Source organism: Lolium perenne, chromosome 1 (assembly GCF_019359855.2).
Source record: "Lolium perenne isolate Kyuss_39 chromosome 1, Kyuss_2.0, whole genome shotgun sequence".
Lineage (NCBI taxonomy): Eukaryota > Viridiplantae > Streptophyta > Magnoliopsida > Poales > Poaceae > Lolium > Lolium perenne.
The window spans coordinates 244,772,623-244,800,544 of record NC_067244.2 but is presented as its reverse complement, the minus strand read 5'-3'; the positions used below and the strand labels follow the sequence as shown (position 1 = coordinate 244,800,544).

Sequence of the window (27,922 nt, the reverse complement as noted above, 5' to 3'; positions counted from 1 at the left end):
GCCGGCCAGACCAGCGACCTGGCCACGACGCCCAACGCTCGCTGCCGGGAAGACGACCGGTCTAGGAAGGCAGCCTAGACCCACGGCGGACCTCTTCCACTTGCAGCCACGAAGGCCCGGTGAAGAGTGTCGCCGTCGCCTGGCCGGGGAACGCTGCCCCGACCACCGCCCGCGTCCGTCCCCAACGACCCAGCCCCGGCCGCATCGAGGAGATGGCCGCCACATCCACCTCCCCTAGCAACGTTCGGTACCAGGGGCCGCCGCCACTGCGGCCGGCGCCGGCGGCAATGACCGAGAGGAGGGGATAAGGGGGAGGGATTGTTGGGGCGGCAGGATCTGATCCCCTGGTGGCACCCTGGGTGATAAGGGGTTGCCCGATCTTCTCAGTAGGCGAGGTGGCTGGTGATGAAGACACGATGAACACATCGGAGATACACGATGATGAAGTGGACATAACTTGTATGACGCTGACGAAGTCCCTCGATTGATTCCTGTCGCCAATGCAACAACTCTCAACCCTGCAAGATATTCGCAACTCCACACACTTGCGCACGTAGATGCCGACCATGAAGCGGTAAATTACAATCTCCCAGTTCCCAGTGGAACGATAGATCACACAAACTTTTAGTAGCATAAAACTCCAGATCGAAACGAATTGGAGAGTGTTGGTATCAATAGTTTCTACGTAGCAAACAACTATGAACTAGGGTTTATCTTAAACGTGGTCTAAACCGAATTTGGTGGCGTCCTGGGAACTTATATAGGGGTTCATGACAACCAGGGGTCGAAAATAACTGGTACAAACCGACCCAGATCGGGTTCAGCCCAAACTTGTTTCGGAATCGGCCGACAAATGGTCCGGTGGATCGGGTCTGGCACCGGGCGTGAAGGAGATATGCCCTAGAGGCAATAATAAAGTGGTTATTATTTATATCTTTATGTTTATGATAAATGTTTATATATCATGCTATAATTGTATTAACCGAAACATTAGTACATGTGTGATATGTAGACAAACAAAGAAGTCCCTAGTATGCCTCTTAACTAGCTTGTTGATTAATGGATGATTAGTTTCGTAATCATGAACATTGGATGTTATTAATAACAAGGTTATATCATTGTATGAATGATGTAATGGACACACCCAATTAAGCGTAGCATAAGATCTCGTCATTAAGTTATTTGCTATAAGCTTTCGATACATAATTACCTAGTCCTTATGACCATGAGATCATGTAAATCACTTATACCGGAAAGGTACTTTGATTACACTAAACGCCACTGCGTAAATGGGTGGTTATAAAGGTGGGATTAAGTATCTGGAAAGTATGAGTTGAGGCATATGGATCAACAGTGGGATTTGTCCATCCCGATGACGGATAGATATACTCTGGGCCCTCTCGGTGGAATGTCGTCTAATGTCTTGCAAGCATATGAATAAGTTCATAAGAGACCACATACCACGGTACGAGTAAAGAGTACTTGTCAGGAGACGAGGTTGAACAAGGTATAGAGTGATACCGAAGATCAAACCTCGGACAAGTAAAATATCGCGAGACAAAGGGAATTGGTATTGTATGTGAATGGTTCATTCGATCACTAAAGTCATCGTTGAATATGTGGGAGCCATTATGGATCTCCAGATCCCGCTATTGGTTATTGGTCGGAGTGAGTACTCAACCATGTCCGCATAGTTCACGAACCGTAGGGTGACACACTTAAAGTTGGATGTTGAAATGGTAGTACTTGAATATGGAATGGAGTTCGAATATTTGTCCGGAGTCCCGGACATCACGAGGAGTTCCGGAATGGTCCGGAGAATAAGATTCATATATAGGATGTCATTTTATGTGAATTAAATTGACGCGGAAGGTTCTATGGAAGGTTCTAGAAGGTTCTAGAAAAGTCCGGAAGAAACCACCAAGGAAGGTGGAGTCCACATGGGACTCCACCTCCATGGCCGGCCAACCCTAGTGGGGGAGGAGTCCCAAGTGGACTCCCCCTTAGGGGGCCGGCCACCCCCCCATATGGGAGGTGGAACTCCCACCTCTAGTGGGAGTCCTAGCTTGGCTAGGTTTCCCCTCCATATGGAAGGTTTTTGGTTCGGGTCTTATTCGAAGACTTGGAGACCAACTCTTGGGGTTCCACCTATATAATGAGGGCCAAGGGGAGGGGGCCGACCACCCCAAGCACCACAAGGTGGCCGCACCCTTAGAGGGCCGGCGCCCAACCCCCCTCTCTCCCCAAACCCTAGCGGCCTCTCTCCTCCACCACATCCCGCACGCTTAGCGAAGCTCCGCCGGATTTCTCCACCACCACCGACACCACGCCGTCATGCTGTCGGATTCAAGAGGAGCTACTACTTCCGCTGCCCGCTGGAACGGGGAGATGGACGTCGTCTTCATCAACAACCGAACGTGTGACCGAGTACGGAGGTGCTGCCCGTTCGTGGCGCCGGAAGCGATCGTGATCAAGATCTTCTACGCGCTTTTGCAAGCGGCAAGTGAACGTCTACCGCAGCAACAAGAGCCTACTCTTGTAGGCTTTGGAATCTCTTCAAGGGTGAGACTCGAAAAACCCCTCGTTGCCACCGTCTTCTAGATTGCATGTTCGCGGTAGGAAATTTTTTGTTTTCTATGCAACGTTATCCTACAGTGGTATCAGAGCCGTGTCTATGCATAGATGGTTGCACAAGTAGAACACAATGGTTTTGTGGGCGTTGATGCTCTTGTTATCTTTAGTTTGAGTACTTTGCATCTTTGTGGCATAGTGGGATGAAGCGGCCCGGACTAACTTTACATGACCGCGTTCATGAGACTTGTTCCTCGTTCGACATGCAACTTGTATTGCATAAGAGGCTTTGCGGGTGTCTGTCTCTCCTACTATAGTGAAGATTCAACTTACTCTTCTATTGAAAACATTAGTATCAACGTTGTGGTTCATGTTCGTAGGTAGATTAGATCTCTCTCGAAAACCCTAAACCACGTAAAATATGCAAACCAAATTAGAGACGTCTAACTTGTTTTTGCAGGGTTTGGTGATGTGATATGGCCATAATGTGATGATGAATATGTATGAGATGATCATTATTGTATTGTGGCAACCGGCAGGAGCCTTATGGTTGTCTTTATATTTCATGTTGAGAGGTATTTCAAAGTAGTTGTAATAGTTGCTACATGAGGTGAACAACCATGAAGACGGCGCTATGGACCTTGACGCTACGCCGACGATGATGGAGATCATGCCCGAAGATGATGGAGATCATGTCCGTGCTTTGGAGATGAAGATCAAAGGCGCAAAGACAAAAGGGCCATATCATATCACATATGAACTGCATGTGATGTTAATCCTTTATGCATCTTATTTTGCTTAGATCACGACGGTAGCATTATAAGATGATCCCTCACATTAATATCAAGATAATAAAGTGTTCTCCCCTCGTATGCACCGTTGTACAGTTCATCGTTTCGAAGCATCTCGTGATGATCGGATGTGATAGATTCAACGTTCACATACAACGGGTGTAAGCCATGTTGCACACGCGGAATACTTGGGTTTGCTTGACGAGCCTAGCATGTACAGACATGGCCTCGGGACAACGGAAACCGAAAGGTTGAACACGAGTCATATGGATGATATGATCAACATGTTGATGTTCACCATTGAAGCTACATCATCTCACGTGATGATCGGTTTTGGTGTAGTGGATGTGGATCGTGTACCACTTAACAACTATGAGGGATGTTGTATTAAGTGGGAGTTCATTAGTAATTAGATTAGAACATGAACTAATTATCATAAACATAGTCTAAGTAGTATTTTGAATTAACTTTGTAGTATTGGCATCCGTTTTCTACTATGCGCTAGTCTTGTTATTGAGATAGAAATACTGTTAAAATCTGACAAGAAACTTTACGGATTGGTACCGTATTGTTAAAGAATCAAGAATTGATTAAGTCCTATTGCAAACTTTTAGTAAACCTCACATTGTTGATTCAAAGAGCTATGGTTTCAATTAGTACCTAAAGTTATCTTGTCTCCGTGAAACTTGAAGTTCAAATCTGTTTGAAAAGTAAGGAGATGAAAATTTAGTTTTCAGAAATAATCAAGGTATGAGATATATGTGATATCTAAGACCTTATTGCAAGATGATAGAATATAATTTGGTGAGACTACATAAACTCATAAGTTTTATGGGAATGTATGAAGGTTGAAGACGCCAGGCGTCACAATCCTCCAACTATTGGGGCACTAACGATATTCGCATATCCATGAAGTTATCATCCTTAGTATGCACCGTTGCTAAGACTCGTCGTATCGAAGCATCACGTGATGATCGGGTGTGATAGATTCTACGTGTGCATACAACGGGTGCAAGCCAGATTTGCACATGCGAATACTAAGGTTAAACTTTATGAGCCTAGCATGTATAGACATGGTCTCAGAAAGTTGTCATGAATTGATGGATAAAATTTTGAGTGAAATTGTTCATCGTATTACAAAGTTACTAATGGTGAAATCTAGAACACTTGTCATATGATGATCAACTTCAAAATAAGAACCTCAAGGTTATTGGTATTAGACCAACAAACCTAGAAGTTATTGATGTTGAAGTGTTTTTCTGAATAATGAGGAAAACTAAAAGAGAAACTGCAAAAGATATTTTGGCAGAAAGAAAGAAAAGACTAGAAAGTCTAGCTCAGGTGTATATAAATGATATACATGTTATGGTTGTATTCCTAGTTAGGTCACACTATGAAATTCTTGGGTATTAGTACTATATTGGTTGGTATGAAGTGTCATACAAAACAACGCAATACAAGAATACAATGGCCTAAGTGACTAACAAGGAATATGATAGGAATGCACGTCTAGAACAAAATAAAGTGTTATTATGTTCGTCGTTGGCATTCTATCTAGCCCTTAGAATTTATAATAAAGAACTTAATAATTGTTATTTTGCTCTGGTCAAATGAAAACAATGAGTTGTTCAAATTATGACATTACTCCATGTATGATGGATAAGTTATTATAAATCTTAATGGTGAAACACACATACATAACACTGATGCTAAAATGCCATAAGGCAAATGATTTGAATTCCACTTATTTATGGAACCGCCATTTAGGTCATGTTAGAAAGGAACGCATGAAGGAACTCCATGCAAATGGATTTTTGGAGTCATTTGATTTTTGAATCATTTGGCGCTTGCAAATCTTTTCTAAAGAGAATGATTAAAATACCGTTCATAGGCCAAGAGTTGAACGGGCAACAAACTTAGTGGAAAAATACATAATGATGTATATGGTTCACTGAGCATAGCTGTGTGCGGGAGATTCTTCTACTTCATGAAAACTTTCAACAATGAATTGAGTATATATATGTGGATATATACGATAAGGAAGAAGTTTGAAACATTTGAATGGGTTCAAATAAATTTCAGCATGAAGTGGAAATCATCGTAATAGAAAAGTCAAATATCTATGATTGGATCATGGTGGAAATATTTGAATTACGAGTTTTAGCGAACATCTAAGAGAGTCATGAAATTGTTCTACAACTCACATTTCTTGGAGTATCATAATGATGATATAGTATCCGAGAGATGTATCCAAACCTTGTTGGATCAATGATGAGATAAAATATTGATGCCATTATATTTTGTGGATTATGCTTTAGTGACTACTGCTTTTACACTGAATAGAGCATCATCATGATCTATTGAAATGACACCATACGAGTTATGGTATGGGTATAAACCCTAATAGTCTTTTCTTTAAATTTTGGTCTAAGAGTTTACAACCAAAATCGGATGAATGTCTTTGTTGGTTATCCCAGAGATTTAATTGGGAATTCTTCCCACGAGACAAAGACAAAAATGTTTGTCAATGTTTCTTATTTCCGAGAAAATTGTTTCTAGTGAAGTATTTGAGTGGGAGGACAATATAATTAGATAAGGTTTATGAACCTGAGCATAATAATCAGAGTAGCGCAGCATCGGAATTGGTTTCGGAAGCGGCCACGACGATTATGGCTCCCATGACTACACAGTGTTTTAGCCATGGAGATCGAAGTACATATTGAACCTTGTAGGTATGGTTTACTTTGTGATCAAATAAATGATTTGTGGACAAAGAATTGTTTTTGAAACAATGATAAACCAACTACAAACAAAGAAGTTATGATGGGCCCTAACTCCGTTAAAAATGGCTATACGCCATGAAATCCAAAATAGATGAATACTTTTTGAAAGTAAATGGATCTATAAAATTGATGGACTTGGATGGAATATCCTTGAAGAAGCTCGACTTGTTGAAAAGATTTTTACAACAAAGTTCAAAGAGTTGACTACGATAAGATTATATCTTCCGTAGCAATGCTTATAGTCTATGTGGATTATTCTAGTAATCACTACATATTTCTTTTATGAGATATGCTAGTAGGATGGCAAAATACACTACTTAACAGAAGTGTGTATTAAAGGTGTATACAAGATACAACAAATTGATTTGCTAGTCCATAAAATACTAGATAGGTATACGAACTTCAATTGGATGAAGTGAGTATCACGGAGTTGGAATCTTCACCAGATGAAATAGTCAAAGAGTTTTTTGATTTCATCAGAGACGATGAAGAGACTTGCATTTGCAAGAAATTAAGTGGGAGCGCTGAGACATATTATAATACTTATGTAGATGACATATAGTTGGTTATAAATGATGTAATTATATACTTGATTAAAAGGTTTCATTGAGAAATTAACTTCAATGAAAGGATATAGACAGAAACAAATTTTGTGTCAAGATCTATATAGATAGATTAAAACACATAATATGTTTAAGTCAAAGTACATAGAATAGATATTGAAATAGTTCAATATAGAAAATATTCTTGTCATGTTAAGTTTTAACAAGACTTGAGTGTATCTGACACTCAATGAGTAAAAACACATGAGTGATTATAGATCACGAATAATATGTACATAATCAGATGTCATGTGCTATAAAGTGTTATGAGCATATACCAGAATGTTTCATATGATGATCATTGGACGACAGTAAGAGTATCCTTGAGTACTTTAGAAGAAACCAAGGATATATATATAGTTTTGTATGGGAAATGACAAACAAATCGCTGTAAGATGTTGCACCGATATTTGTTTTGTCACATATGAAAATAAAATTTCAATCTCAAATTAGACTAAGTGTTGTTTAAAAGGTAGCACGATGAGCTAGAAGTTGTCTATGCTAGATTTAGAAGAGTTCTAAATATTATGACGGATTCTACAAAAGAAGGCAGAATATGTCATTGTTTTGACAATGACAAAGGATGTTAAGTCAAGAAGTTCTTTGAGAGCTTGGTGTAGTTCCAACAGAGTCAGAACTTTGAAGCTATATTGTGTGTGACAATATTAGTGACATATTTCAGACCTCGGAATTAAGGTTCCACCAGAAGACCAAACATATTTAATGCCGACTCATTTGGAAATGAGTGATGCGTTGAGACGCAAATGAATTACAAAATACATACGTTTCTGAGCATGTCAGATCCGTTGACTAAAACCTCTCCCATGAGCAAAACATGATAAAACACCAGAAGGCCAAGATGTTATATCTTTACAAATGTAAACTAGATTATTGACTCTAGTGCAAGTGGGAGATCAAGGAGATATGCCCTAGAGGCAATAATAAAGTGGTTATTATTTATATCTTTATGTTTATGATAAATGTTTATATATCATGCTATAATTGTATTAACCGAAACATTAGTACATGTGTGATATGTAGACAAACAAAGAAGTCCCTAGTATGCCTCTTAACTAGCTTGTTGATTAATGGATGATTAGTTTCATAATCATGAACATTGGATGTTATTAATAACAAGGTTATATCATTGTATGAATGATGTAATGGACACACCCAATTAAGCGTAGCATAAGATCTCGTCATTAAGTTATTTGCTATAAGCTTTCGATACATAATTACCTAGTCCTTATGACCATGAGATCATGTAAATCACTTATACCGGAAAGGTACTTTGATTACACCAAACGCCACTGCGTAAATGGGTGGTTATAAAGGTGGGATTAAGTATCCGGAAAGTATGAGTTGAGGCATATGGATCAACAGTGGGATTTGTCCATCCCGATGATGGATAGATATACTCTGGGCCCTCTCGGTGGAATGTCGTCTAATGTCTTGCAAGCATATGAATAAGTTCATAAGAGACCACATACCACGGTACGAGTAAAGAGTACTTGTCAGGAGACGAGGTTGAACAAGGTATAGAGTGATACCAAAGATCAAACCTCGGACAAGTAAAATATCGCGAGACAAAGGGAATTGGTATTGTATGTGAATGGTTCATTCGATCACTAAAGTCATCGTTGAATATGTGGGAGCCATTATGGATCTCCAGATCCCGCTATTGGTTATTGGTCGGAGTGAGTACTCAACCATGTCCGCATAGTTCACGAACCGTAGGGTGACACACTTAAAGTTGGATGTTGAAATGGTAGTACTTGAATATGGAATGGAGTTCGAATATTTGTTCGGAGTCCCGGATGAGATCCCGGACATCACGAGGAGTTCCGGAATGGTCCGGAGAATAAGATTCATATATAGGATGTCATTTTATGTGAATTAAATTGACGCGGAAGGTTCTATGGAAGGTTCTAGAAGGTTCTAGAAAAGTCCGGAAGAAACCACCAAGGAAGGTGGAGTCCACATGGGACTCCACCTCCATGGCCGGCCAACCCTAGTGGGGGAGGAGTCCCAAGTGGACTCCCCCTTAGGGGGCCGGCCACCCCCCCATATGGGAGGTGGAACTCCCACCTCTAGTGGGAGTCCTAGCTTGGCTAGGTTTCCCCTCCATATGGAAGGTTTTTGGTTCGGGTCTTATTCGAAGACTTGGAGACCAACTCTTGGGGTTCCACCTATATAATGAGGGCCAAGGGGAGGGGGCCGACCACCCCAAGCACCACAAGGTGGCCGCACCCTTAGAGGGCCGGCGCCCAACCCCCCTCTCTCCCCAAACCCTAGCGGCCTCTCTCCTCCACCACATCCCGCACGCTTAGCGAAGCTCCGCCGGATTTCTCCACCACCACCGACACCACGCCGTCATGCTGTCGGATTCAAGAGGAGCTACTACTTCCGCTGCCCGCTGGAACGGGGAGATGGACGTCGTCTTCATCAACAACCGAACGTGTGACCGAGTACGGAGGTGCTGCCCGTTCGTGGCGCCGGAAGCGATCGTGATCAAGATCTTCTACGCGCTTTTGCAAGCGGCAAGTGAACGTCTACCGCAGCAACAAGAGCCTACTCTTGTAGGCTTTGGAATCTCTTCAAGGGTGAGACTCGAAAAACCCCTCGTTGCCACCGTCTTCTAGATTGCATCTTGGCTTGGATTGCGTGTTCGCGGTAGGAAATTTTTTGTTTTCTATGCAACGTTATCCTACAGGGCGGGCCAGCAGCGACCGGGTGAGATGCCGGGCTGCCACCGGGCCAACGGGCTATGCACCCTGGAATCGGTCCGGTGTGCACCGGCATGGAGGCCGGCAGATGCCGAGCCATCCGGCGGCGTCGGGCCTGGCGCCGGGCTGGGTGCCGTCGTGAACTTCCTCTTCCTCCTTCGCGCATGCCTCCCTCTCCTCCCTCGCGCGTCCGTGGGATGTCTTCACGTCCAGCACCATGTCCTGCTCCTCCTCTCCTCCTCGTGCGACGCTTGCTCCATCTTCATACCTGATCATACATAAGTGAAAAGACTTAGGCAGTATAAAGTTCTCAGCGATCAAAGTATCATTTAAGAACGAATTCACCTGTTATTTTAGTATCTTCGCACGAGCCCTTGTAATGGGCCCAATCCTAACTTCATTGGACTTGAGCTTCACAGCAACATCGTCTTCATCTTGCAAGGACGGAGGTAGTATTTTGGTAAGGATGTCCTCATAATCTCCCCCCTTCAAAAAGCATCGACCTCAACGCTCCAAGGTCTTCTCCATCATACGGTGTCAAATCAGCAACATTGAAAGAATTACTGACAACAAACTCATCAGCTGGAAGATCTAGCATAAGCATTGTCATTGATCTTAGCAAGCACTTTATAAGTACCAGCACCACGAGGAAGCAACTTGGACTTCCGTAGCTTGGGAAACCTATACTTTCGGAAATGAACCCAGACCATATCACTAGGCTTGAACAACATCTCTGTGCGCTTGTTGTTCACCCTTGCAACATTGTTCTTGCATTTCTTCTCAATCAGCTCTTTTGTCTTCTCATGTATCTTCCGTACAAAATCTGCCCTCTTCGATGCCTTCATATTGAATCTCTCATGTATGGGCAGAGGCAACAAGTCAAGTGGAGTAATGGGTTTGAAACCATACACCACCTCAAACGGACACAGCTGTGTGGTAGAATGTACCACCCTGTTATAAGAAAACTTCACATGCGGCAAACAATCTTCCCCACTCTCGCAAGTTCTTCTTGATCATGGATCTCAACAGTTGTGACAATGTTCTATTCACCACCTCAGTTTGACCATCAGTTTGGGGACGGCAAGTAATGTTGAAAAGTAGCTTTGTCCCCAGCTTTCCCCAAAGTGTCTTCCAGAATTATCTCATGAACTTGACGTTACGATCAGAAACAATAGTCTTCGGGACTCCATGTAAACGTACAATCTCCCAGAAAAATAGGTTAGCAATATGCAACGCATCGTCGCTCTTCTGGCAGGCAATAAAGTGTGACATTTTAGAGAATCTATCCACTACCATAAATATAGAATCATGGTCTCTCTTAGTACGCGTCAAACCCAACACAAAATCCATACTAATATCTTTCCATGGTGTAGTAGGTGCCGGTAAAGGAATATACAAACCGTGAGGTTTTAGCTTGGACTTGGACTTGTTGCAAGTAATGCACCTCTTCACATACCTGTCCACATCCCGCCTCATCTTTGGCCATAAAGTGATCAGCGAGCATGAGTTGCATCTTCTCACGCCCAAAGTGGCCCATTAAACCTCCAGCATGTGATTCCTGCAATAAGAGCAAACGCACAGACGATTCTGAAACACATAGTTTGTTAGCTCTAAACAAGAACCTATCATGTATGTGATATTTTTTCCATGCTTCACCAATAGCACACAAGCGATATGGTTCATCCAAATCATGATCACTAGCATACAAATCACATATAATCTTTAATCCAGGAATTTTAACATCAAGTTGAGTCAATATCATATTTTTCCTAGATAGAGCATCAACAACAATATTATCTTTTCCCTTCTTATGCTTAATAATATATGGAAAAGACTCAATGAACTCAACCCACTTAGCAAGACACCTATGCAAGTTAGATTGAGCTTTCAGATATTTCAAAACTTCATGATCAGAATGTATGATAAATTGTTTTGGCTACAAATAATGTTGCCAAACATCAAGAACTCTAATTAAAGCATACAATTATTTATCATAGATATGATAGTTCAACTTAGCACCAGAAAGTTTCTCAGAAAAATATGCAATTGGACGACCCTCTTCCATCAACACACCACTAATTACAATACCACTAGCATCACATTCAATCTCAAATTGCTTACTGAATTCAGGAAGTGCAAGCAATGGGACAGAAGTTAACAACCGTTTCAATTCATCAAAAGCATGATCATGGGCTGCGCCCCACTAAAAAACAACACCCTTTTTAGTCAATTCATTCAAAGGTGCAGCAATAGTACTAAAATTGGCACAAAATGTCTATAAAACCCAGCAAGACCATGAAAACTTCTTACTTGACTCACATTTATGGGAGTAGATCAATTTTGAATTGCTTCAGTTTTAGTTGAATCTACCTCTACTCCATGCTTAGAGATAACATAACCCAGAAATATGACCTTATCTTTGCAAAATGTGCACTTTTCAAGATTACCATAAAGTTGATTATCACGCAACACTTGCAAAACATGTCGAATATGCATAGTATGATCAGATTCATTGCGGCTGTAGACTCATCAAAGTACACAACCATAAACTTGCCAATAAAATCATGCAAAACATGGTTCACCAGTCTCATGAAAGTACTAGGTGCATTAGTTAAACAAAAAGGCATTACTAACCACTCATATAAACCAAATTTTGTTTTAAAGGTTGTTTTCCATTCATCTCCCTCTTTCATCCTAATTTGATGATAACCACTACGCAAATCAATCTTAGAGAAAACAGCAGGACCACTCAATTCATCTAGCATATCTTCTAAACGGGGAATAGGATGACGATATCGAATAGTAATTTTGTTTATCGCTCTACAATCTACAGACATGCGCCATGTTCCATCTTTCTTAGGAACTAAAATAACAGGAACAACACAAAAACTAAGGCTTATGCGAATATAACCTTTGTCGAGTAGCGCTTGCACTTGTTTCTGTATTTCCTTCGTCTCTTCGGGGTTCGTCCTGTATGGCGCCCTATTGGCAGCGCGGCGCCGGAGATCAAGTCAATTTGATGCTCAATACCACGCAATGGTGGCAATCCTGCGGGCACCTCCACTGGAAACACGTCGCCGAATTCCTGTAAAACATGAGAAACACCAAGAGAAATAGGGGTCATGTCGTTAGAAATCAAAACCTTACCCTTGTACAAGAGCACAAGAGGCATGGCTGTAGGATCCTCACTAAATTCTCTCATATCCTCTTTGGTGGGCTAATAAAACTAAGGAATTCACTCTCTCACTTTTCGTTATATCACTCACGACATTACAATTCTCTCGCCTAGCTATGGATGCATTCTCCAAGTTTACTTCGGTTTTCTGACGAGATTCATTGACAATTTGCTGTGGTAACATACGCTGCAAGTTAATTTTTTTGCCCTTGTACTCCAAGTGATATATATTGACGCGGCCATTGTGTTGCACATAACGGTCATAGAGCCATGGCCGACCCAATAGTAGGTGACACACCGTCATAGGAACCACATCAAAATCAATGGAATCTTTGTATGGTCCTATCTCAAAATCAACACGCACCATGTGGTTTACGTTCATCTCGCCATTGTCGCTCAACCACTGAATATAGTATGGATGTGGGTGCAGTAGATACTTCAGTTTCACCTTTGCACATAACTCCTTGCTTGCTAAATTCCGACAACTTCCACCATCAATAATGACCTTGCAAGCTTTATCAGGACCAACTAGTGTCTTTGTTTGGAACAAATTTCAGCGTTGAGTAGATGCACTCAGATGCACATTAAGAGCATGCTATGACACAACAATAGTGCGTGCTTCAGAAGGAAAAACATCTACACCATCACTTTCATATTCATCATCTTCTGGAGCATCTGGACCAGCATCATCTCCAGTCTCATACTCATCGTCCTCATTAATAATCATTACTTTACGGTTAGGACAATATCTCTTGAACTGACCCTTGCCACCACATGTATGACAAGCCATATCGCGGCTGTGCGCCGTTGACATGGGCATACCCTTCGGGTACCCATTATTTGTATACCTGGCTCGGCCCAATATGGAGAAGACCAAATATGGAGAAGGCCCAACAAGGCAACCCGAAGAAGTAGTCGACTAGGACTCTTGTAAAACTCTAGGCTGGTTGCATATATAAAGCTAGCCAGGGCACCCGAAATAAAGGGGCCAAGATATAGACATAGAAATAGACAACATAGCTCCGCTACGGCGGCACCCTGTAAACATACAATGATCATATACTGGATTACTAGCAGCACGTAGGGATCCTCCACCGAGGGGACCCGAAGCTGGGTACGTCGTGTGCCTAATCTCGCTCCCGGAATCTCCATCGTCGCTCTCTCCCGAAACCCTAGTCTACAATACGTAGGCATTGGCGAGGTGATCCCTCGTCAATTGGCGCCGTCTGTGGGGATCGTGGCGACTGGATTTTGTCATCCGGGCGGGATCCATCGAGTTCATCATCAACAATGTTGAGATCACATCTGGGTATAAAATCGTCGGGTTCGTCATCAGCTACACCGGCCGATCAGCCGGATTTTTTCGCGTCACCATCTGGTTACTCATCGGCGGCGGAGATCGAATCGGGCTACGTATTAGCGACAGCGTGTTCGAATCAAAGTCCTGGCGGAGGCTGCTGCGATACGCCCCGTACGCTGGAGCATTGCAGGCTCAAGCATGATCCGCGTCCGCGGAAACAACACTCCAATCGGTAACCTGATGTTTTCGTTATTTAATTCTGTTGTACAGTGCCCGATCGGTCCAGGCCAATTCAATTTCCAAAACACTAGCAAGTCGGTGAAGCCCTAAGTTAATTGAGAGACACGGAAGACTAGTTTTTCTGTTCAATCCATCTCTTTCTCTCTCTTATTCATAGCTCCATCAATTGTTAATTTACCCTGGATTTGATACCCATGATGCATGCATGTTTGTCTGTTTTGCACGGTACGGAACAATGGAATCCATCGAGAACGAATTCATCGCTAGAAATTCTGGCGAAGTATGGAGTACGGACGCATATACCCGTATGGCAACGCGTCGACCAACAATCGCTGGCGTGCTGTATCAGGCTGCCACAACCGGACGTTCTCGCACAACTCCGCCTGGCGCGGATTCGGCGCAGTTGCACGCTCTGCGACTCGCTAGAATAAGCTTCGAATACTTGATGTGTCGACCCCGTTCGCCATCATGTGTCTCATCTTCTGGCCGCTCAATTACTTCAATTGCGTCATCTTCATCGACCAAACCGGTGAGGCACGCTGCGTGACTATTTCAACTACTCCCAGCCAGATGTTGCGCGCCTACATCGACTGTGTCCGCCACACGACCTGCTTCCACATCGGCTCCGCCACACCTGGTGTAAAAGCTAAGTGTTCCTCTTTCTCCAAGATTCACTTATCGTTTACTTTCGCCATACACAATGCCATTACAATATTACAGCAAATACACTCAACATTGGGGGCTATGCCATTACTTCGTTGCCACAAATATACTCGGTTACTTGGTGAATTTCTTTTCTTTGGCTCTGGATATATCTTCTCCGGCTCAGTGGAATTATCTTCTTCGGCTCAGTGGAATTACTTTTTTCGACTTAGTGGATTTATCTTCTTCGGCACAGTAGATTTATTTTCTTCGGCTTGCTGGATTGTTTCTCTTCGGATTATTATTAGTTCACTCTTATACAATATTACCCGATGCGTTTTCCGAGACAATGGATTCATTTTCTATGGTTATTTTTTTTTTGAACCTTTAACAGTAGGAAAGGCTCCTACTGCTTTATATATTAAATAAAGGAAGCATGACCCCTGGCAGGGTCATATATACAAGAGATTTACATGAATGTTACACACCCCATGGACTTTGCCATCAGGGGCAGGGGGCTTCTCTATAAAGATTACAAAGTAGAAATAAAGTTGTTTATAAAAGGATGTAAACCCTCTCTGGTTCTATGCACCAAAAGTGCAAAATCTTCTTTGAAGCGTGCCAGCCATCTTTGGGTGTCTGGTTGCATGTTGTTGAACAACATATTATTTCTTTCTTTCCAAATGCTCCAAGATCCCAGAATTATAATTTCCATGTACATTGGCTGCACCCACTGTTGTTTTTGTTCTTCAATAATCTTCAGTCTGTCTCCTGTAACTGGCCATTGTATTTGAAGTCTTGCCCAACATTGCCTGCTGAAAGGGCAAAAAAAGAGCATGTGCTCAATTGTTTCCTCAGGTGGAGATGGGCACATGAGGCAGTTATATGAAGAGTTAATAGAGTAGTTTCTTCTCCTGAGCATGTTTCGTGTGTTGAGTCGATCCACCAGTACTAGCCACCAAAAAAACTTCAGTTTAGGAGTGCATTTGGACTTCCATAGCCAGTTGAATGTTATGTGGGATGTAATGTCCTTGAAGCAGAATTTGTAGTAAAGGCTAGATGAAAATTTTGCTGTCCCCCATTCATAAGTCCATGAGTCATGATTCATCCCTGAAAAATCAATGTGACTAGAGAGGTGTTGAAGGGTTCTCACTTCAGCAAGGGCTTGTGGTGTCAAGGGCAGAGAGAAATTCTGTGATAGCTGGTTCGATGACAGGAAGTCCCTGACTGAGATATCTTCATTGGTGGTGAATGAGAATGCTCGTGGGAATTCTTCCGAGTTGATATTGGTTAACCATTTATCCTTCCAAAATAAAGTAGCTCTCCCATCTCCAATCTGACTGCAAGCAATTCCCCTGAATATAGGAACCAGTTTAAGTATATCTCTCCACCATGGAGAACCACAGGGGGCCATGGTATGAGGGATTTTGTTGGTATAGTAGGAATTCCATATCAAATGTACCCATGGTGTGTCAACTCTGTTATAGAATTTATGTAGGTATTTAAGTAGAAGGCCTTCATTTTGTATCCTTAAGTTTAGAACCCCCAAACCACCACTTTTTTTCGGTGTACAAACCATGTCTGTTGGGGGGATAACCCCCGGTATGCCAAAGGCATGCCAAACCGGATGGTTTGAGCCATCGAGATACCGGTTTAATGTTCTTGCCGGAAGCCTAGAAGGAATCCGGGAGAGCAAGGCTAAGCCGGTATCCCCAAAGGGGTATGCCGGGACCCGGTATAAAAGATACCGGAAAGGAGAGCCTGTCGGCAGGACTGGTCAAAGATTCTCTTCAGAGCAAGAAGACAAGGATGAGCTACGCCAAGTAACTTTATTCGAGCCACGGCGCCAAAGAGAGAGGTGACGGAGAAAGAAGCCGGGGACGTCGGCTTCTATGATAAAAGAAGGCCCCGGTGTCATCTATGATTAAAGTAGCTTTGTACAAGAGCGATTAAAGTAGCTTTGTACAGTAACTCTGTAAAGTAGTTTGTCCAGTCAAAGATGCCATTAGGGTTTCTTGCAGTGTAAGCCACCCTCTCCCCTATATAAGGAGAGGGGGCAGCCCATCTTCACGGGCAAGTATGTACGCGTGTATGTAGGAAGGCAGAGCCTGTAACTTGTGTGAATCTATGAACATGGTGATCTAGAGGGAGTTCTTCCTTGTGTCTTTCTTCTTCAACTTCTGGCCTTGGCCAAGTTCTTGAGGAAACCATCCGGAATCTCTTCCCACCTGATCGCAAACCCTCCCCCGAATCCTCTTGCGTCCATTCGGCCCCAATCTAAGCCATCCTATGGCATCTGCTCGTTCACCACGACGACAGTTGGCGCCCACCGTGGGGCCTGAAGTGGCGCTTGATGGAGTTCACATTCGGGCGGGCGTTCTCGAGATCTCCGGCGAACGTACGGTGTCCGCGTTGGTGCAGAGCATCTACGCCATGGACTTCATCAACGACAACGCGGGCTGCTTCGCCAACGGCGGCGTCTTCCCCAAGAACGGCCGCATCATCGAGTTCGGCAGCCATCGCGTCTACTTCGGCACCGTCCCCGTGCGCCAGCGCCTCTCGCCGGTGCTGGTGGCACCGGACCCGCCAAGATGGCTCTGTCTTGGCCGCGCCGCCGGCAGCGCGTCGAGGTAATGATGACCGGTGTGGCTGGTGCAGGAAAGGAGGTTGCGGCTGAAGGTGCCGGTCGCGCGGTTTCGACCCGTGCGGCTAAGCCACCGCTGGAGCGCGGCGCAGGCGCAGCGGGAGCGTCATCCGCGCCACCGGAGACACCGCTCCAGCGGCGATGAACGTCCTCGCCACCCCCATCGCGCGTAACATCGATCCGGCAGCGGCTCAGGCGGAGCTGGAGGCGCAGCGCCAGAAGATGCTAGAGAGCGGCAAGGACATCGTCAGGGCGCAGCGCGAGCTGAACCTAACCGTACGTGAGTATAACGCTGCCCATGGCTTTGCTTCTGTTAGCGCGCATGCTGCTAGGATGCCGGAAAACCGGCTAAAAGCTCGCAACCTAGATCAAGATTTGCGCAAAGAGATTCTTACCGGCAAGAGCGCTCGCATCTGTTAGCATCGTGGAAAAGCCTAAGTATAGCAGCCCGGATAAAACTATAAAAGCTGCTAAGGCCGGCTGTAGAGCTGTGCGAGTCGCTTTCCGGAGAGGCTTTGGTAAAGCAGCAAGAGCGTGTTAGAGAGCTGCTGGAAACCATTGAGCAGCAAAATGCTGAGCAGCTGGCTAAGCTGAACAAGGCAGCGGCCTCAAAATCCGCGCGTTCAACAAAGAATGCCGGTAGCAAATCCCATGGGCAGGCTTCGTCGCCCAATCCGGATAGAAGGAGAGAAAAAGAAGTGAATGCGCAGCAGATGACTGTGTACGATCCGGTTCTTGCCGGAAAGCAACAAGCCGGGCAACACGATGCCGGTAGAAAAAGCCAAGGGGCAGAGCGAGGCTATGCCAGAGGCTATGCCGGAAACAATCATGCCGGTAGATATGAGACCGGGCAAAACTATCGAGCTGCAAGGGCAGCGTACGAGGAGGAGGAAATAGATCCCCCAAGGTATCGGCAGGCAAGGGCCGCGGTACCGGAATGTCACGATGAAGCCGATTCCACGAAACCGGCAGCATACCGGAACCCATTGGGAGAACGCCTGGGAGAGAGATACTTACCGGAGCGGGATGCGAGGCACCGTCTGGATAGAGTATACTTGTCAGAAATGATCGAGGAGGAAGGTCCTCCAGGTCCAAAGTGTTTTGGCCCAAGGATCATGAAAGAAAAACCACCAGTTCGCAACTTTATGTTGCCCCGTGACACAAAGACGTATGACGGCACCACGAAGCCGGAAGATTGGCTCGCGGATTACGTGACCGCGGTATACGTTGCAGGCGGTGGAGGAACCGTAGCAGGAGGAGGAAACCGGCGTTGGGCCGTGAGGATCATACCATCGTTTTTGGTTGGACCGGCAAGAATCTGGCTAAACAACTTGCCGGCAGGAAGCATAAATGGCTGGCTGGATTTTGAGGAGGCCTTTGTGAGCAATTTCAGCAGCACCTATCAGAGGCCAAACAGGCCGCAACAACTTGCTCTGTGCGTGCAGCGCCCGAACGAAACAGACCGGGATTATCTAGCCCGGTGGAACACCACAAGGAACTCCTGTGAGGGGGTGATCGAGGCACAAGCCATTGCTTGGTTTAGCAGTGGATGCAGAAGAGGTTCACCGTTGTGGGACAAGTTGCAGCGCAACATGCCGACAACGTTGGCGAGATGATACGTGTGGCGGATAGCTATGCGTTGGGAGACCCAACGCAACCGGCGGTCTAACCGGAGCCGGAACAGCCGCGCCACGAACAACACCGGGACAACCGGAATAACAAAAGAAGGGAAGATTTTCCGGATCGAAGGTACGGTCCGCAGCAAGTTGCTGCTGTGCAGGAAAACTTTGAGGCCAGCGACAGCCAGAGGCAAAAAACCGGATCGCGGCCATGGGCGGGTCCTAAGAAACAATGGGTGGAAAAGAAACCACAGGTCCGTAAGAAGAACCGGCGAGAACCCGCGAAATACACCATGGAAGCTGCCATGGATCAACCTTGCCGGTGGCACACGCCGAGTCGGCACATCCGTCAAACCATCGACGAAGGATTGTACCTGGACCAAGTACTTGATGCAAAAAGGAACAAGAAAGATGCGCGGCCACCGCAAGACATGCCGCGGCAGCAACAACAGCCTACCGCCACCACCACCACTTACCGGGGCAAACGCCTTACCGGTGCAGCCAAACCGGCAGCAAGACCGGCAAGTTAACCGGGTGGAGCAAAATGATAACCAGCCACCTCCACCGGCACCTTTAGGCCGGAATGTTTACGAAGATCCGCATCCGTGCTGTGTTGTCTTTGTCAACGAGCCAACAGACCAGGCAAAGTGTACACCGGCGCTCCGTGGAGGTCAATGCCGTGATGCCGGCAGTTCCCAAGTACATGATGTGGTCCAATCAGAAATTACCTGGTCATCCAAGGATCACCCAAAGATCATGCCGAATCCGGGTGGATATGCTCTTGTTGTGGACCCCATCATGAAAGGGCCGCAACCTCGAGTGAAGTTCAGCAAGGTGCAGATAGACAATGGCAGTAGCATCAACATCATGTACAAGCACACCATGCAAACGCTGGGCATAACAGAAAACATGCTTCAGCCAACGCGCACAACGTTCCATGGGATCGTCCCTGGCTTGTCCTGTGCCCCGATAGGAAAAGTTCGGGTGGACGTGGCATTTGGAGGACGTGACAATTGCCGGGTGGAAAATCTGGAGTTTGAGGTGGTGGATCCGGACAGTCCCTACCATGCAATGCTGGGGAGACCGGCGATGGCTGCTTTCATGGCCACAACTCATACGGCTTAACTCAATAAGAAGATGCCGGCACATCGTGGTCCATTGACAGTGGTGGTAAACTATAAGATCTCACCGGAAATCGCGCATCTGCCGGATCAAACCTAGCAGAATCGCTGGTGATCGCGGAGGAAAAGAAAAGAATGCGGACAGCTGTTGCGCTGGCTCAATCCTCACAAATGAGTTTGGCGGCAATGAGTGAAAACATGGGCACACCGGCATTCAAGCCAACCAATGAAACAAAGAACATTGTGCTGGATCCGGCTTACCCGGAGCGCACCGTTCGTATCGGCGCCGGCCTTGATCAAGCATAGGAAAGCGCGCTCGTCGCCTTCCTCCGTGAGAATCGGAATATCTTTGCCTGGTCAACTGATGATTTGGTAGGTGTTCCGAGGGAGCTGGCTGAGCACTCTCTAAACGTCCGGAAAGATGCCAAGCCGGTGCGGCAACCATCAAGTCGGTTCGCTGAAGACAGAAGAAAGATCATAGGAGAAGAAGTAACCAAGCTGCTTGTTGCCGGATTCATTGTGGAGGTCACGCACACGCAGTGGCTGGCCAATCCGGTAATGGTTGAAAAGAAGAAAGATGAGAACACTGGAGGCAAAAGCTCCGAAGGTGTGGCGCATGTGCATCGACTACACCAACCTGAACAAGGCTTGCCCAAGAGATCCTTTTCCTTTGCCACGAATCGATCAAGTGATTGATTCAACTGCTGGGTGTGAGTTGTTGTCCTTCCTGGATGCCTATTCCGGTTTCCACCAAATTCCCTTAAAAAGGAAGATCAAATAAAACTGCGTTCATTACCCCGCACGGGGCTTATTGCTATGTCACTATGCCTTTTGGGTTGCGCAACGCCGGTGCAACGTACCATTTGTATGCAAAAATGCTTGTTTGATCAAATTGGAAAAAATGTGCAAGTCTATGTGGATGACATCGTGATAAAAACTAAGGTAAAAAACACTTTAATCGATGACATCCGGCAAACATTCGATAACCTAAGGCGGTTCCGGATGAAACTCAATCCGGCAAAATGTACCTTTGGTGTCCCCGCCGGCAAGCTGCTCGGTTTCCTGGTTTCAAGCCGGGGCATAGAGGTTAATCCGGTAAAGATCCGGGCGATAGAAAGAATGGCTATCCCTCGAGAGTTAAAAGATGTGCAAAAGTTTACCGGAAGCTTGGCATCGCTGAGCCGGTTTGTAAGCAGGTTGGGAGAAAAAGCTCTGCCACTCTATGCTCTCATGAAGAAATCGACACGTTCGTCTGGACCCCTCAGTGCACGCAGCGTTTAAGGAGCTAAAAACGATGCTAGCCACAGCACCCGTCTTGGCTTCACCTCTAGAAAGGGAGCCTATGCTGTTATACATAGCAGCAACAAACCGGGTTGTGAGTGTAGTGGTTGTGGTTGAAAGAGAAGAGGAAGAAAAAACCGTCCGTAGGCCGGTATACTACTTGAGCGAGGTGCTCTCCCTCTCAAAACAAAACTACCCTCACTTCCAGAAAATGACTTATGGCGTGTACATGGCCGCCACAAAACTCAAGCACTACTTTGAGGAACACCCCATGAAGGTGGTGAGTGAAGCACCAATTTCCGACATCATGTGCAACAAAGATGCCGCCGGCCGGATTGCAAAATGGGCGATCCGTGATATCACCGTACGTGCCGGTATATGAAAGAAGAGATGCCATAAAATCACAGGCTTTGGCTGATTTCCTTGTTGATTGGGCGGAGATGCAATACAAACCGCCGGATCGTAGGATAGAATCTTGGAAGATGCACTTTGATGGATCTAAGCTCAAGGAAGGTCTAGGTGCCGGTGTGGTGCTTACTTCACCAAAAGGAGACCACCTCCGGTATGTTTTGCAAGTACATTTCAGGGCATCGAACAATGTCGCTGAATATGAAGCTTTGATCCATGGGCTTAAGGTCGCAAAAGAAATCGGTGCACACCGGATCATTTGCTATGGCGATTCAGACCTTGTGGTACAGCAGTGCTCAGGAGATTGGGATGCAAAAGACGCCAACATGGCCTCGTACCGGTTTCACGTGCAAAAGATTGCCGGATTCTTCGAAGGATGTGAGTTTCACCATGTGCCGCGAGCAGAAAATGAAGCCGCGGATGCTTTGTCCAAGTTGGGCTCATCTAGGCAAGAAATTCCTCCCGGAATAGCTTTGGCTCACCTAAGAGTGCCATCGATCAAGCCGAGCCCGGAATCGGAATCAATTTTTGTACCGGAGTCACACGTAGTACCCATGGATATCGATGAAGGGAACCCTGGGACTGCTCCGGCAAGCTCGGGACTGCTCCGGTAGGCTCGGGACTGCTGTACCCATACCGGAAGAAACGATGCTGGTAGATAGCATGGAGATAGATGCACCGGTGTTTTTGGTTCGAGAAATACCATCATGGGTTAAACCTATTAAGGAATTCCTGATCAGCGGCACCTTGCCGGCTGACGAAAATGAATCAAGGAGGATACAAAGAAGGTCCAAAGCTTACACATTCATCAATGGTGAGGTGTACAAGAGAAGCGTTACCGGTGTCCTTCAAAGATGTGTGGAACCGGAGGAAGGAAAAGAAATGCTTGAGGAAATTCACCAAGGAGAATGTGGGCATCATGCTTCATCAAGGGCTTTGGTAGCAAAAGTATTCCGGCATGGGTTCTATTGGCCCACTGCTTTGGAGGACGCTGAGGATTTGGTAAGAAAATGCAACGGCTGCCAGAGGTACGCCAAGCAAAACCATACCCCAAAGATCCGGTTTAAAGACAATACCGCTAACATGGCCATTCGCTGTTTGGTGCCTTGACATGGTTGGACCATTCAAAATCGCAAGAAGCGACATGACTCACATCTTGGTCATGGTGGATAAGTTCACCAAGTGGCTGGAAGTAAAACCTATCGCAAAGTGTGATGGGCATACAGCTGTGAAATTCTTGAAAGATGTCATTTTGCGGTATGGATACCCGCACAAAGATCATCACCGATAACGGAACCAACTTTGCTCAAGGTGAGTTCAAAAGGTTCTGTGAAGAAAAGAACATCCGGTTGGATTTGTGCTCAGTGGCACATCCACAGGGCAATGGCCAAGTAGAAAGAATGAATGCCTTGGTGCTTTCCGGTATCAAGCCTAGACTCATTGATGCGGTGGAAAAGTCACCGGGATGTTGGCTCGATGAGCTACCATCAGTACTGTGGAGTATAAGAACAACTCCAAACCGGTCTACCGGATACACTCCCTTCTTCATGGTTTATGGAGCGAAGCGGTGATACCAACCGATATCATCCATGATTCACCAAGGGTACAGCTCTATACCGAGCAAGAGGTCAAAGAGGCCAGAGAAAACGATGTGGACTTGCTAGAAGAAGCAAGAGAGCTGGCTTTGGCAAGAACAGCCATTTACCAAAGAAACCTAAGACGCTATCATAACCGGAAGGTTAACCCAAGAGTTTTCCGGGAAGGAGATCTTGTACTTCGCACAGTGCAGCGCAGAAGGCCGGCATAAGCTTTTGCCACCGTGGGAAGGTCCCTTCATTGTAAGCAAGGTGCTTCACAATGATGCATACTACTTGATAGATGCACAGAATGGAAGAAAGGAAAGGCGGACAAGTCCGGCGAGGAGAGCAAGCGTCCATGGAACGTAGCTCTGTTGCGTCCTTTCTACTCTTGAAGTGGTGGTGTAAGAAGTTCCTTTTTGTACCTTATATGCTATGAATAAAAGATGCCGGAACCTTGAGTGAATCTCGGGGACTACCCCAACTTAAGTTGCATGTAACTTGTCTATTTTTTCAGTTTACCGGTTGCTTATTGAATGTTTTTTCTTTCCGGTTTAGTAGTGTGCTAAATCCTACCGGAGTCTTCGACTCTGCTGCTGTCCGCAAACCGGCTTCATGGCAAGCAAGATAAACCGGTAGGGGATAAGCACATGAAGCTGCGAAAAGGGAGAGCAGGAAAGAACAATCTGAAAAATTTAATTAACCCCGGTTAAACCGGTTTTTGCAAAATTTCAAAGTTATTTCTAAGTTCAAGAAGATGCTTGTTTGGTGAAAGAACCTTGTGCTCATACGCCAAAGAACGCCCGAGAGAAGGCAGGCAGAGCCAAGGCAAAAGAACCAAGTATGCATCAAATTGGATGCGGAAGCAATTGAGAAATCTTTGCAGTGCAGGATAAAAGCGGAACCAAAAGCAAAATATGCTAAGGCAAACTCATAAGTACTTAGCTACCGGTATAACTTACCGGCAGGAAATGTTGTAGCACAACCACAGGCAAACTTAAGTTTTACATCATAAGCCCCGGCATTCCGGGGCAGAATTTAACAGATATTGTCTTAAAGCAACAGGACCAACCTATATAATGAGCACACACTTCAAATGAAATCATCATGCAGCGGGGGCTTCCGGAGGAGCATCGCCGGCACCAGCATCGCCCAGACCTCTTCTTCGGCTTCACCCTCCTCCTCGTCGAGATAATCCGTGACGCCAGGAGGAGGGATGAAGGTGCGCATGTCGGCATACTCCGCGATGCGGTACGCGCGATCCTGCCGCTTGGCGGAGAGGATCGGGTCCAGATCCGTTCTGCGCCTTCGCGCACGCCCGTAAGGGCGTCCAGTTGAGCTCCGGGTACCAGGAGCAGGCGACGCGGAGGGCGGAGTCCGCTCCAGCGCGGGCAGCAGAGCACTGCCACTCGCGGATCCTCCTGCCGGCACCTTTCAGGCGGTCGTTGATGAGGGAGAAGGTGTCCGGCACCTCCTCGCCAGGCCATAAAGTCCTGTATAGCTGGGTAGCTACATCAGGGATGTCCGAAAGATTGCGGTCTATGCAGCGCATATGGGACACCCGCGCGTTAAGCGCGACCAGATGGTCCTTGGGCGTCCATGGCACGGTAAGATCCGCTTGGCCTTTGTCCTTGCGCTGCGCGTCGACCTTCTTGACGGCATACCTCTGCGAGTCCGGAAAGAGGCCTGTGCAAAGAAAGAAAAAGCTTAAGGAAAAGAGTCCGGAAGAAAAAGAGACCGGAAGAAAAAGAGACCGGAAGAAAAAGAGACCGGAAGAAAAAGAGACCGGAAGAAAAAGAGACCGGAGAGAAAAGAATCCGGAAGAAGAGAGACCGGACGGAAAGATAGCGGAAACAAAAATGGGGTCGAAGGAAAAAAGGCTCGTATGCAGTAGTCAAAGTGTAAAAGAAAACAACTTACGGAGGGCAAGTGTGTCGGTCTGCAGGATCAGCTGATCGCACTCCTTGTGCCCCTCCTCCAGCCGCGCGGCCTTCTCCTCGGCACCCTTCCGGGCCTTGGTCATCTCCTCCAGCTCGCCCGCAACACCACAGTGGCATTGCAGGCATTCTCCAGAGCCTCGTCCAACTTGGCCGCTGCAGTCACTTCAGCGGCCTTGAGGGCCTTGGCGTGGTCAAGCCCCAGCTGAATCAACTGAGACTTGAGCTCCTGGTAGCTGGTCTTGAGGGCGTTTAGCTCCTCCTGGTGCTGCCGGCTGAGCTCATCCTTCTCCCCTGTAACCGGAAAAATGAGTGCTAGCAAGGCTACACTAGTAAAACTGAAAAGAAACCAAGTTCAAAGGAGAAAGGAAAAAATAGTACGTTGGGCCGTGGCGAGCTGCTCCTTGAGAGCATCGATGGAAGCTTCCGGGATCACTGTTGAACAGAAATTGTAAATATCACAAGGAAAAGAGGTTTCCGGTAGCAAAGATGCCGGTGAAACGAAAAACTTACCTTGGCACTTGTCATGTGCCTCAGCGAGCTCCCGGTGCTCCCATAAAAGCTCCTCGAAGAGGGCCTTCCGAGTGTCAGCGGTGACCTGTTCAAGAAAAAGAAGAAATAAGGTAAAATTTTGTGCTAAGAACCAAGTTCTTAACCCGAAACTCGGGACTGGCAGTGCCGGTTTTGCGCATTTCTAAGGTAAATTATGTGTTAAGAAGAAGATGTTTAACCCGAAACTCGGATTTGGCAGTGCGGTTTTGCGCTAAAAACTTAAGTTAAGTTTTGCGCTAAGAGCTGCGCTCTCACCACAAAACTCGGGGACTGGGAAGATAGACAAGAGAGAAACCGGCATGAAACTAAGGAAAAGATAAAGCAGAACCGGAAACGAAGAAACCGGCAAAGGTTGAAAGTTAATAGAACATACCGTCAGATTGTTCGTGGAATCGTACCACGCGCTGTCAAGCTCTTTTACGGCAGCCCGGAGCCGCATGAAGTGCTCCTCAGAACACCGATCCCCGACAGGATCAGGTGCCGGCAGCCGATCCTTGCCCATGCCGCGGGTCGCCGGAGTGATGTCCGCGGCGTTCCACTTTTGGGCATACGGCAGGAGGTGCCCCAGGTCCCGGCCTTGGCGCTGGAACTCCGTAATGCGGCCGAGGAGGCCGGTGGCCTTCATGCTGGCGCTTTTGGCAGCCTTGGAGACGTGCAGCACCAAGGGCTGCTGGCCGCCCGAAGGGGCGCTGGAGGCCGTCGCCTTCCCCTTGATGAGCTTGGAGGGCTTGGGCGGCGGCGCGGTAGAAGAGGCCCCGGAAGTCTTAGCCGGCGGCGCGCCAGGAGCGGCCTTGGAGGGCTGGGCGCGAGGAGCCTCAGGCGGAGGCATGAGGATGGTGCGTGGAGAAGGGGGAGCGCTAGGAGCGTCACCCGTCTTGGAGCCTTCCGGCGCGGAAGATTCCGGCGCGGAGGTTGTCTTTTCGAGGACGGGAGGAGCAAAAGGCTCCGCCCGCCCGGCAGCTTCTTCTTCTCCGGCGCCGGCGCCGGTGTTGCTGGCGCCGGTGTCTTGGTGTTCCGGGAGGAAGGAAAGATCCTCCTCCGTGCGGTGATCTGACAGTGAAGGGGCCGCACGCCCCGAATTTGTTGTGCCCCCGAAAGGGAGGCGAGAGGTGTTGCCGGCACCGGATGGTGCCGGGCTTGAACGAGGAGGAGGGGTTGAGGTCCTTGCGGATCCCTCGAGCCCGATGGCCTTGGGCCAAGCTTGAGAGCGGGGCTGAGAAAAAGAAAAAGACAAGTGGTTGAGAAGAAGCAACCGGAAAGAACTTAGCAAAAAGGAGGCAAGCCGGAAAATGAAATTACCGGAAGCGGTTGGCATCGCTTTGCGCCGTGGCGGCGCACGCCCACTTCTTTCTCCCCCACGGGCTCCGTCCGGAAGCGCTTGGAGGGAGGAGCATGGCTGGAGCCGGCAGTAGATGCCGGCTGCTTGTTCTTCTGGCCCTGGGCCATGAGTTTGTCCACAAACTCAGTGCCGGCCTCGGCGCGCAGGGGCGGCACGCGCTCGTGGATCTGTGAGTTGGATATGGCTAAGAAGCAATTCGCAAGAAAGCGATAATGGCAAAGTATAAGAAGCCGGAAAAGAAAATACCTCGAGCACAACCAGCTCCTCCGGATTTCCGGTGGGCTCCGGCGGGTCCCGGCCAAGGCGCGCAGCCGGAGTCTTCCCCATCTTCAGATCCTTCCAAAAGATGTAGGGATCCGGGTCGAAGGAGTCAAAGGCACGCTTCCGGAGAGGTCCTCGCGGCTCTGCCTGGATAGAGGGGAAGCGGTCCCTGGCCTGAAACAAGGTAAAAAAGATGGTTAGCAAAAGCGAAACTTACCGGCAAAGACAACCCCAAATTGCGCAATCTCTTACTTCTTGGGTCGGACGGTTAGAGAAACCGAGGGGAAGGAGGCCCCATTCCCACGCAAAAGGCATAGCAGTTTGACAAATCTGCTTGGCCTTGAGAACAACGT

At 46.8% G+C, this 27,922-nt stretch overlaps 2 protein-coding genes across 2 annotated transcripts; both read right to left on the bottom strand.

Annotated features, from left to right (window-relative positions):
• Positions 1–61: 61 nt before the first annotated feature.
• LOC139834958 (uncharacterized) lies at positions 62–25,503 on the bottom strand. The gene is made up of 4 exons (XM_071824893.1): positions 25,401–25,503; positions 24,787–25,166; positions 12,504–12,558; positions 62–399 (listed from the first exon to the last, which is right to left on the bottom strand). The coding sequence occupies exons 1-4, from the start codon at positions 25,501–25,503 to the stop codon at positions 62–64; spliced, it is 876 nt and encodes a 291-aa protein (XP_071680994.1).
• LOC139834957 (uncharacterized) lies at positions 25,500–26,910 on the bottom strand. Its single transcript, XM_071824892.1, has 4 exons — positions 26,343–26,910; positions 25,931–26,015; positions 25,799–25,852; positions 25,500–25,711 (listed from the first exon to the last, which is right to left on the bottom strand). The coding sequence occupies exons 1-4, from the start codon at positions 26,796–26,798 to the stop codon at positions 25,500–25,502; spliced, it is 807 nt and encodes a 268-aa protein (XP_071680993.1). The 5' UTR covers positions 26,799–26,910.
• Between the last annotated feature and the right edge of the window lie 1,012 nt (positions 26,911–27,922).

Excerpts from the sequence above, each read along its gene's own strand:
- LOC139834957 (XM_071824892.1), bottom strand. The coding sequence starts at position 26,798 with ATGCCTCCGCCTGAGGCTCCTCGCGCCCAGCCCTCCAAGGCCGCTCCT. Across the intron at positions 26,016-26,342 it reads ATTCCACGAACAATCTGACG|GTCACCGCTGACACTCGGAA; the intron begins GTATGTTCTATT and ends TTTCTTGAACAG. Across the intron at positions 25,853-25,930 it reads GGCACATGACAAGTGCCAAG|TGATCCCGGAAGCTTCCATC; the intron begins GTAAGTTTTTCG and ends TCTGTTCAACAG.
- LOC139834958 (XM_071824893.1), bottom strand. The coding sequence starts at position 25,503 with ATGACCAAGGCCCGGAAGGGTGCCGAGGAGAAGGCCGCGCGGCTGGAG. Across the intron at positions 12,559-24,786 it reads CCTTACGGGCGTGCGCGAAG|GAATTCGGCGACGTGTTTCC; the intron begins GCGCAGAACGGA and ends CATGTTTTACAG. Across the intron at positions 400-12,503 it reads AGGATTGCCACCATTGCGTG|CCACCTCGCCTACTGAGAAG; the intron begins GTATTGAGCATC and ends CTTCATCACCAG.